This window comes from Empidonax traillii, unplaced genomic scaffold (genome assembly GCF_003031625.1).
Source record: "Empidonax traillii isolate 1590-97213 ecotype Southwest subspecies unplaced genomic scaffold, ASM303162v1 scaffold39:size2480183, whole genome shotgun sequence".
Classification (NCBI taxonomy): Eukaryota; Metazoa; Chordata; class Aves; order Passeriformes; family Tyrannidae; genus Empidonax; species Empidonax traillii.
Window position 1 is genome coordinate 40,593 of NW_020955232.1, and position 9,899 is coordinate 50,491.

Here is a 9,899-nt window from a genome sequence, read left to right on the forward strand (position 1 = left end):
ATTTTTTAATCAGATTTGTTGTAGCATTTTGCTCTTTCACTCAGTGTCACTAACAGTGTCATCAGTGGTGCTCTGGGAGATGGGCATGTCAGTGTTTTAACTCACATGCGAGCGTGTTCTGCAGAGGAAGAAAGTGTTTACATGTAAAGCAGGAAAATAAGGATGACTTCAGCATACTTTCCTTATTCATGGAAGAACACAACAAGGACAGAATAATCTCTGTGGAGAGTAAACAAGTCTTACTCTGTCCTGAAGTTTCAGAGTGATGTTGTTGCTTGTTTATCAGTGATAATATTGAAAGACGGATTACATTTGAACTATGTATTTATAAAAACTGTTCTCTTTCCTGTTTATTTTCCTCTGTAAATAACACAGTCAGCTTACTGAACAGAGTCTTAAATGAGCTTCAGGTTGAGGCTCGTGGAAACCCCCGGTAGTTCAGTCTCCTGGCACTGCAAGATGCCCTTGTTTACAGACTCCTAAAGTTGATGTGATTCAGTTTTTGACTTGGCCTTGGGGAATTTTTTTTCCTATATAAAGGAGACTGACATTTAAATAGTTGTTTTTCAAAGCAATAAACTTATTTAAACACTAGTACACACTCAGTAGAGCCAATTGTTGGCCACTTTAATGTATTAAGTGTTTGTTAAAGTGGTAAGAAACTTTGCACTTGGAGAGTGGTGACTGAAGTGTGCAAGGGGATGTGTGCACATGGGGAGGATGGGGAATGTGGAGCCTGGATAGAGCCTTGGGCCTGCTCTGCTGATGGCACCTGGAAATCAGTGGTCATGGTAGTGCTGGAAGGAAATGGATGTGAGAAGGAAGCATTTGGAATTCATTCACGTGCTCTCCAGTGTCGCATTTTGACCTCTGTGCTACAGATGCTGTGGAGCTCTTTGTCTCCCTAACTGCAGAAGAGCAAAGCTGTGGCTTTTTGATATGCACTGGCTCCGCTGGCACAGTTTCAAACATGACTTTGCAGCTTTTCTTCATTTTATAGTGTGAGTTGATAGCTTTTCAAGCTGATGTAGATAGAATGTGCTTCCTAGAGAAGAGCTCGGGTAGAAGCCCATGCTGTGCCTATTTCTGTTGCCAGTGCTCTCTCACATACCTACACAGTGCCATCAAATGGGAGTGTGTGCAGAGGAGTGACAGCACTCCTCATGGAAAACACTGTCATTACAGACATAAAAGAGATCTAATAAAAACCAGAGGGACAAAGAAATTGAGGAAACGATGGCTGGAAACGAGTGAGAGCTGCCAGGTACTTCTGCACATTCTGGCTCTGGTGCAAGGTCAGTAAACCAGAGGTCAGTGCTGAAAACTCTGCCTGAGTTTTCAGTGTGTACAAGGTAGATGAGAGCCAGTGCACAGGAAAACCCAGTAGTAAAAGGGTGTGTGAAACAGGAGGGTGTTACACGTAACACTCCCACAGCGTGAGGGTTATTTGAATAAAGAAATGAAATGTGTCCAGAAGCCTCTGGTGAATCAGCCTGGAAATGCCTGGAGCTTTGCTTCCGTGAAAGACTGCATTTTTTTCAGCAGACACAGACTGGTACAGACAAATCCACTGCTAGTTTATTTGCAATGACCAGAAATAAACCTGGCAGGTTGTGTTTTTTTTTTTTCCTTTGCTCCTTTCTTTCTTTTGTCTCCCTTGAGTTTCCTATTTGCCAGGAGTCTTAAACTGTATGTTGAGCGTGCTGTCTCAATCCACATTGTTTGCATTTTTACAGTCCTTTCTGTTGGGAAACATTTCTTGTGAAATGGGTCGAGTTTCCTTCAGTTCTGGAAGGTTCTGAGAGTAAAAGTTTCAGTATTGTTGAAATGCTAAGGAGACTAATCCTGTGTGAGAGCTTAAGTGCTCAGTTGTGATAATCCATAAAAGTTGAAACAGAAAGTTTTATGTAAAACTATAAACATGACTAAGACTACGTGCAGACCCTGAGTATATCAAGACAGTATTTTATATCTGGTATTTCTCACAGTCAGCTCTTCCCATTTATCTCCTTGTGCCCCTTTTTTTAGTATTCCATCTCTCACTACATTGATTTTCCTCTGGGCAGAAGATGGGTATTGTGAAACTTCCATATGTTGTAAAATCACGTGTCCAAAAGACCCCCCTGGCCCTTGAGCCTGGCATTGGGCTTTAGGAATCTGGGAAGGTGTGGAATGCTTTTGGAGGGTTTGCTGCTCTGGATTGTTCAGAGGTGACCCTGTAAGTCTTGAGTGCCAAACCTGGCAGCCAGACAGCGATTCTGGTTTTATCTATCTCGACTTAGCTGGTGCCTTTATATAGATGTCTTTATCTTGGTAGACCTAAATTATCATCCAATTCTGCATGGTTTGCAGCCTGGTGTAATGAAAATGAATGCTGCAAGTCAAAAACTGAGATCTGCTGAGTGCTAGTGAGTCCTCACTTGAGGCAGTGTGAGACATCCTGAGATTTCAGATTTTTCTACATGGTGGTTACGAGCGGTGTTGGTACCATGAAATTTTCTGCCATCCACTCTAAGGTATTTTGAAATTTTTCCATGCCTAAAGCAGCTTGTCTGGGCAAATTGCTCAGCTTGTGTAATATTTTCTTCTAGTCGGAGGGAAACTGTGACATTATTCCCCCAAAGTGGAGAGGAAACGATTCGAGCCAGACACACGAGTGTGTTCGTTTTTTTCTGCCAGTCAGGAGGTTACAGAGCGCTTGGAGGTTGTCCAAAAGCTGCACATCCGGGCCCGTCCCGCCAGTGGTGCTTATTCCAGCACATCTGTCCTCGAGAGGATGTTGTTTCTCTTCCCTAATCTGGGCAGGGAGAGCAGTGGTGGCTGATCAGGAAACTGGGGCCTTCCGCTACCTGCCTGGCCCCGGTGGAGGCCGGTGCCCTCCCAGGCTGAGACAGGCAGTGCTGTCAAGGGATGCTGTAAAAGAAACCCCAACTTCAATCCAGTCATCTGCATAACTGTCAACTTGCTGGGTCTGTTCTGCCTCGTGGTGTCTAAAAGTGAACTGAGAAGGAAAAACCACATTCTTGTGTGTGCATCTCTCTCCTTCCCCTCTAAAACTTTCATATAAATGAGCTGAAGATCTGGGCAGAATTTTCTTTCTTCAGATACGTCACTGCCTTAAGCCTTAAGGTGTTTTTTACTTTGGGGATTTGTGTTTCCTAAGTCATTGCCTGTTGTTTTTCCCTTGTTTGTTTAGTCTGTACTTTGCCCAGAGTTGAAAAAAAAAATAATCCCATGCTGAGTCACAAAGGTGAAGAGGGTTTCTGTTCCTCTTTCTGTACATTTTGCCTTGTGGCCTTTTCTTGTAGTTCCCTTAGATTTTCACCTTTAAGAACACTGTACTTCTCTAGTTTCTTATTTGAGATGTGTGTGCATTTTTGCTAATCAGCTGGATCTTTCAGAAGTATGGCACTTATCTCTCCGCTTCTGTAAATGTTTATGGATTCATCCTCTGGTTTTCTTGATCCTCTTCTGCTAACTTAATTCCTTCCAGTTTTAATCTCTGAGAGGCTGGCAGCTGGAGTCAGAGATGAAGGATGTTACTAACCCCTTTGTTGTTGTTTTGGGAGCCTACAGCAATCCTGGCCAAGGAAAAGAATGTTTTGTTATCATGAGTTCTTTCCTATTAATCTTGTGTGCAGTTTACGGGCCACAGCGCCTCATCAACCAGCTGCTTGGGCTGCAGCCCATTGGAAAGGCATATTAACTGTGTGTTATATGGTGACCTCTGCAAATTTGATTAGTACAGATTAGATTCTGAGCTTTATTAGAGTTTCTGTGCTGTTGACAGCTGCAGCTAAGTAATGGGGTGGGGAGACAGAGACTGACATGAGAGAGTAGTTCCTTATCCTGCAAAAAAATCCTGCCTTACTGCTTACATTTTTATTTTTTTTTTTCTGGAGGATTAACTCATAGCTTGGTGGAGCAGGGACTTAGAGACTGTTTCCATGACTCACTGGAGTGCTGTAACCCTGGGAGCTACTGCCTGCTTTAGGCAGAAGGGAGCAGTAAGAGGGGTGGTGGTGGAAATATTCAATCTTCCTTCTGGCTTCAACATCAATACTGTCCTGGAGCTGGGGAATGTTTCAGGACAAAAGCTTCATGCTGCAGTTTTGATGATTACAGAAGGTTTCAGGTTTGAGAAGTCTGGCTTTTCCAGAGAGAGGGGATGTTGTCAGGAAAAATGTCAGTGAGCTCACTGAACCACAGCAGTAAAACTGTGTTTTACTATTTGGCACTTCATGTTGTTCTGGGAGGTGTTTTAGGTCCATCGCTTCTGCCTTAAATTACAAGCAGGCCTTCTTTTAAATATCTGGGTATTACCTGATTTTTTTATTGTGTTCTGACATGACATGGTGGTTTATGAGAAACATCTTTGCTCAGTTTAAGCTGCTCTGTGATGTGTTTCCCTGCTTTTCATCCTCTCTCCTCCTGAATTGTTTCTCTACCAGACCTGGGCAAGCCACGGCCTCTGATAGCTGATGTTACCTGTTAGCGTGAAACACGTGCTGATGTTTTAGGGCTGTGCAAATGTTAAGTGGTGTTAACCTGTTAACCTTAGAGGGCAGAACGTGACTTGAAGTCACGGCAGTTAATAGTGGGTTATATGAAAACGTGGCATGTTGTGGGGATCACAAGGAGTGCCCTGGCAGTGGCCTTGACTTGGCAGCTGCTTATTCATTGGTCTGGAAGTGAGTCAAGCTCAGATTCGTCATTCCAAACCCAAATACTTCCTGGTACTTGACCCAGCTCTCGGTCAAGGTGATGGGAATTCTTCTAGTGACTTACGTGCCAGTTTGAATGTCTCTGCAGTGCTTTATTTAAGGATCTGTCACAGTGGTTGTACTAAAATGCCACCAGTTCTTCCCTCACTGTCTCCAGTTCACTCAACCATTCATCGTGTCACGGCTTCTGCATCTTGCACTATTTTGCCTCCTCTTATTTCACCACACCTGCTTGCAGATTAAATTTTTCTTAAGATATGTGTCCATCTAGTGGAAACATGAAGTTTATTGAGTGCAATGAATGTTGCAGTGTGTTAGCACTGGTTTTTCTGTAGGTTGTGAAACCAAGCAGAAGGAAGATACAACGTGCAACATACTTGATCTGCAATGCAAATATGCACTAGATTGGTACCCAGGAATGTCATGGCATTCCTAGAATTGCTCTTTAATTCAATATGATTTGGATTTCTGTATTAAACAAAACCCCAGCTATCTCAAGTAGTACAAAAAAAGATTAAAAAAATTATGCTCTTGTCTTAAATTTGGTGATATGACTTGGATTAAACTGGGTGTCTTGTGTGTATCGATGGTGCTCCTTTTTGCACGGGTGTTCAACAGCAAGATCAACTATTTTGAAATGTTCAATTAAAGAGGTTAAATCCCTGCTGAATGGATGATGCACAGGTGGTGACATAATCCTGAAGTCAGATAACTATGGTGGATCTAAACCTGTATACTAATAACACGTGAATGCTTTACCTACAGTTCTTTCCTGGAAATGAGTTTTAACATAACTGGGAGAAACCAAACATGTTCTGAAGCAGCCAATGGCAGAAAAACTGAAAGGGGACCAAAACAATAATGTGTTCCTAAAAAAGAACTGTTCCCTACAGCACATGTGTAAGGAAGAACTCTGTGGTTACTGCTGTCTAAACTGTTAATGCCGGAAAAATTGGCATTTTCGGAGCCGTAGAGGTGTCTGCTGTCAGGTGTACTCAATGATATATTAACCCATAAAAATACGTTTTTAAAATTCTGAAAAATGACTAGAAGTGGTATGTCTTGGCTTAGGATTTGCTCCTAATTGATGACCCATCATGTTTGTTCTGTAAGTGATGTTTATGAGCATCTTCTGCTCTCGATCTTAAATCTGAAAGTAGAGTCAAGTTCTTAATCACGTGTTTGCTCACGAGTGGATTGACAGGAAGGTGACAAAATGATCTCTTAATTTGATTGATGGGACCATTTCCTCATCCAAGACAAGCTGTGGAGGGGCTGGTCCTGTTGCTGGCCATCCATGCAGTGCCACTGGCAGTGTGAGGGGGTGGCTGGGGGTGTTTTGGCCTCACTCAGCCTGCCCTGGCCCTGCAGCACTGGCTGTGCCCAGCACTGTGTGTGTTCATGCTCTGGGGGCACAAAACCCCCGTAGATGCCTGGCCAGAGGGAGCAGGGCTGGCTCTGTGGCTGCTCAGCACCACCATGGTTAGCGCTGCCTCAGGACAAGAGCTGCGGGAACAACGTGTGCCTTTAACCTCTCCCACCTGTGCCTGATCCATTTACCGTTCGGGAATTAAACCCTATTGTGAAAAAAACAAGCCAAACTAAATTATTTCCTTGCCTATTGTTGAAGCCTTGACAGCAGCACAGGTTTAATTCCAGCCTACCTTTTGATTGTAGGGGGAAGAGTAAAAACATGGAAACGGAGATGGTTTATTCTGACTGATAATTGCCTGTATTACTTCGAGTACACGACAGTGAGTATAAAACATGGTGCATTTCCTTTGTGATCAGGATATTTAAGTGGCTAATAATGTGATCTTTTCCCAACTTTTTTTAGGACAAAGAACCTAGAGGAATTATTCCATTAGAAAATCTTAGCATAAGAGAAGTTGAAGACCCTAGAAAACCAGTAAGATAGTTTCATATTTGTTGTTTTTTTTTTTAATGAAAAAAAGTAAACCACGTAGAACTTAATTGTACTGTTAAATGAATATATTTGTCAGGTTTTGGTGTTTTTTTTTTTTAATTTATTTTGTGATTTCTACTTTCCAGAACTGCTTTGAGCTCTATAACCCCAGTCATAAAGGTCAGGTAATTAAAGCCTGTAAAACTGAAGCTGATGGCAGAGTGGTGGAAGGCAACCACGTAGTGTACAGAATATCTGCTCCCACCCCAGAAGAAAAGGAAGAGTGGATTAAATCTATCAAGTGAGTTTAAAGTCTTAAATGTCTTTCAGAACTCTTTTCAGAGTTTGGTGCTCACAGAATTTGTTGTGCCTTGTTTGAAGGCCTCTGCTGTGGCAGTGTCCTCTGGGATTAATCATGAGCTCCGTGGGGTCGATGGATCAAGATGCAACTTTCCTGTTACTGTCTGCTCCTTAGGAAATAGTGCTGCTAACTCAAATGAGGAAAATACAGATTTGTTTATTTTAGGCAGATGTAAAGCCTTGTGTGAGTTGTCTTTAAACCTAATTTTATTGGATTCTTACTTTCCCTAATCATTATCTTTGGTATCTTAAGTGTGTTCACAGGCAGCTTTAAAATGTCACAGCTTGGCTTTATCTTGGAAAGTTTATAAACAGGCCCACACCTAAAGAAATAAATAATAATCAGATGGAGATATGAACTCCTAACAAATCACAGCTGAATATCATCTTTTGCTAAAGAAGTATTTGTGGTGCTTAGAAATCAACCATCCATTATCTTATTAAAAATGTGGACTCATCCACAGGAAGAGACAACAAAATAGTTTCAGTTTTCAAAACCAGGTGCTTGTTAACCAAACTGATGATTCCTTTTTTTTTGCTTCCAGAGCAAGTATCAGCAGGGATCCCTTCTATGATATGCTGGCAACAAGGAAACGAAGGATTGCAAACAAGAAATAGAACACAATCAGTGACTTGGAGACCTGCAGCAACCTGTAAATGAGCATACAGTGGAGTCATCATGTAAACATTGGACAAACTAAATGAAGACAATTACTGTAAATTTTATATATATATATACACTTTATTATGGCATAAAAACTTGGTAAGACCTTTCAGGGTAAATAGTTACTGGCATATAATTTGAAGGAAGCTTCAAATCCCAGAGAATTCAACTGAAAACATGGAAGCCTTTGTTTTCATTTGTATTAGTTACAACTCCAGCTGACTTGGGTCGGGAGGGAAGGAGTTCAGGGCTGACAGTTGATGTGCACTGAAGCACAGGCAGGTCCCAGCAGCCAAATCTGAGCCTGTAGACACAAAGCACAGATGTGCTCTGAGATTTGCCAGTCGGCTAAAACTCATTCCTGTCTGCTCATACCCACAGTAAGCACTGAGGTTTAATGACTGGTTTAATCTGCTTTTTATACAGTAACATCCTTCTTATGTTTTAGATATGTTGTGGCTTAATTAACACTAAGTTAGTATTAAAGGAATGACAGGGTTTGAGGGAGCTTAGGCTTTGCATGTGAAAACACCCCCAAAATAATTTCACATGCATTTCATGTTTTTCAAGGGGAAAAACCAGGAAGGTGGAATCTTTCTGTAGGATGCAGCCCTGGAGAGTTAAGCAAGCAGGACTCATTCCTTTGCTTGATAACAAACTTTGGACATACAGAGAAGTTCAGTACTTTTATTGCATTCTTTGAGGCACTTTTTCAAATCTGTGCTTCGGCAGTTGATGTTTTAAAAAAAATGAAGACACATCCTTATTTTTACTTAAAAAATAAATGGATGACCTAGTGCAGGTAGACTCCTCCACAAGCACATGTCCCTCTGTTGTTTTTGTAATTTGTGGAAGATCCTTATGGTCCTACTGATGGGTCTTTCAGGGACACATCAGCTGCTACAGCAGATTGTACTCCAGTGTTTTCTGTTGAGAGCACACACACAGTTCTTAAGGGTAAAGCCCCTGATTGCACAACAGAGGCAAAACGTGGCTTGTTTGACCCTACTGCTTCTGTTTATACCCCGTTTTTCCCAAACTCGTTGAACCTGAGCCGTGCCTACTGTGCCAGTGACCGCTTTGGAGACCCGAAATGCCGAAGCAGTTTTGCCTGTTGGAGTTCCAGGAGCATCTCTGCATCTGGTGTAGGGAAATGTGCTGCACATTTTGCTGTGGCAAACCCCCCGACTCACTGAGTGGATCTGTTTCAGATCTCCTTTGAACTGCAAGGGAGAGTTGTTTCATTGTTCTGTCTTACTGATTTGCCTTGTTTTGCATGGGGTGTCAGCCTGTGAGTGTTTTGCTTTTATTGCATGTTTGCAAGAGAGGCCGAGAGGAAAAGAACAAAGTGAACTTTCCTCCACCTTCGAGTTTCCCTGGAGTGGGTGGAATTGCTTGGGTGAATGTTCAAATCCCAGTGCTTCCAAGGGAGTAAAACTCAACCAAAGGAGGTAGAATCCTTGAGTAAGTGTCAGTGTGGGGATATATTTGCTTAATGGAACACATTTTAAGCTCTCTACAGAAATTGTGTGTCTCGTGTTTGCGAAGCAGCACAGCGAGAGAGCTGCTGCCAACACTTGTTTTGAGTCTTCCACTCTGCAATGACACGATTTGTTTTCCAGCACTGCTTCCATCAGCCTTAGCTTTGGACAAGTAGATTTGTAATGCAAATAGTGACAAGCCAATCAGTGGTACTTGGTGAGCAGAAAGGTGAGAGGCAGCAAATAAAGTATTTCTGGAGGAACAACATGAGATTCCAAAAGCATGAACAAGCCATGAAGCACTTTTGTATCAGTTCTTATCTTCTGAAATGTCACCTTTGAGGAAATCTGTGTCTTTAACCAGGTGAGGATGTCTGCCTGTGAGCATGAAGGAAATGCCTTGAGAGTTCATTTGCTGTATTTAGTTTGAAGTTCTTATATCCTGCAGAAGTAAATATTTAGAGTAACATGTAACTGAGGGTATTATAGCAGGAAATACATTATTTCTTAGCATTAAATGCAACATCTTAAACAGCTACTTGTGGTGCTCAATGTATCTATTTAATTTACCAAAGCTAAGGGAACAGCCTTCTCGGGTGTGTTAATATTTGATTTCAAAAGTTCCTTGTAACAGTATTAACAGGGAGTGAAACTGGCCCAAAATTTCCACTGGCCACGGGGCCAGTAAAACAAAGTGGCTTGTGAAAATTTTGGCCGTATCAGGTACTATCCACGAGGGTGAAGAAAAATCTCTCAACCTTTCC

General features: G+C 42.0%; 1 protein-coding gene across 3 annotated transcripts in view; it reads left to right on the forward strand.

Moving 5' to 3' along the window:
- The window catches only part of CYTH3 (cytohesin 3), a 46,888-nt gene extending 38,981 nt beyond the window's left edge, over positions 1 to 7,907 (forward strand). Inside the window, exons 10-13 of one of the 3 annotated variants that reach the window (XM_027878152.1) lie at positions 6,400 to 6,478; positions 6,562 to 6,633; positions 6,777 to 6,931; positions 7,536 to 7,907. In XM_027878152.1, the coding sequence (XP_027733953.1) occupies positions 6,400 to 6,478; positions 6,562 to 6,633; positions 6,777 to 6,931; positions 7,536 to 7,608 (379 nt within the window). In that variant the 3' untranslated portion in view covers positions 7,609 to 7,907. Of the gene's footprint in view, positions 1 to 6,399; positions 6,479 to 6,561; positions 6,634 to 6,776; positions 6,936 to 7,535 lie in introns of those variants that run through there. The other 2 variants (XM_027878151.1, XM_027878154.1) reach the window with 2 other exon arrangements.
- The last annotated feature ends 1,992 nt before the right edge of the window (positions 7,908 to 9,899 follow it).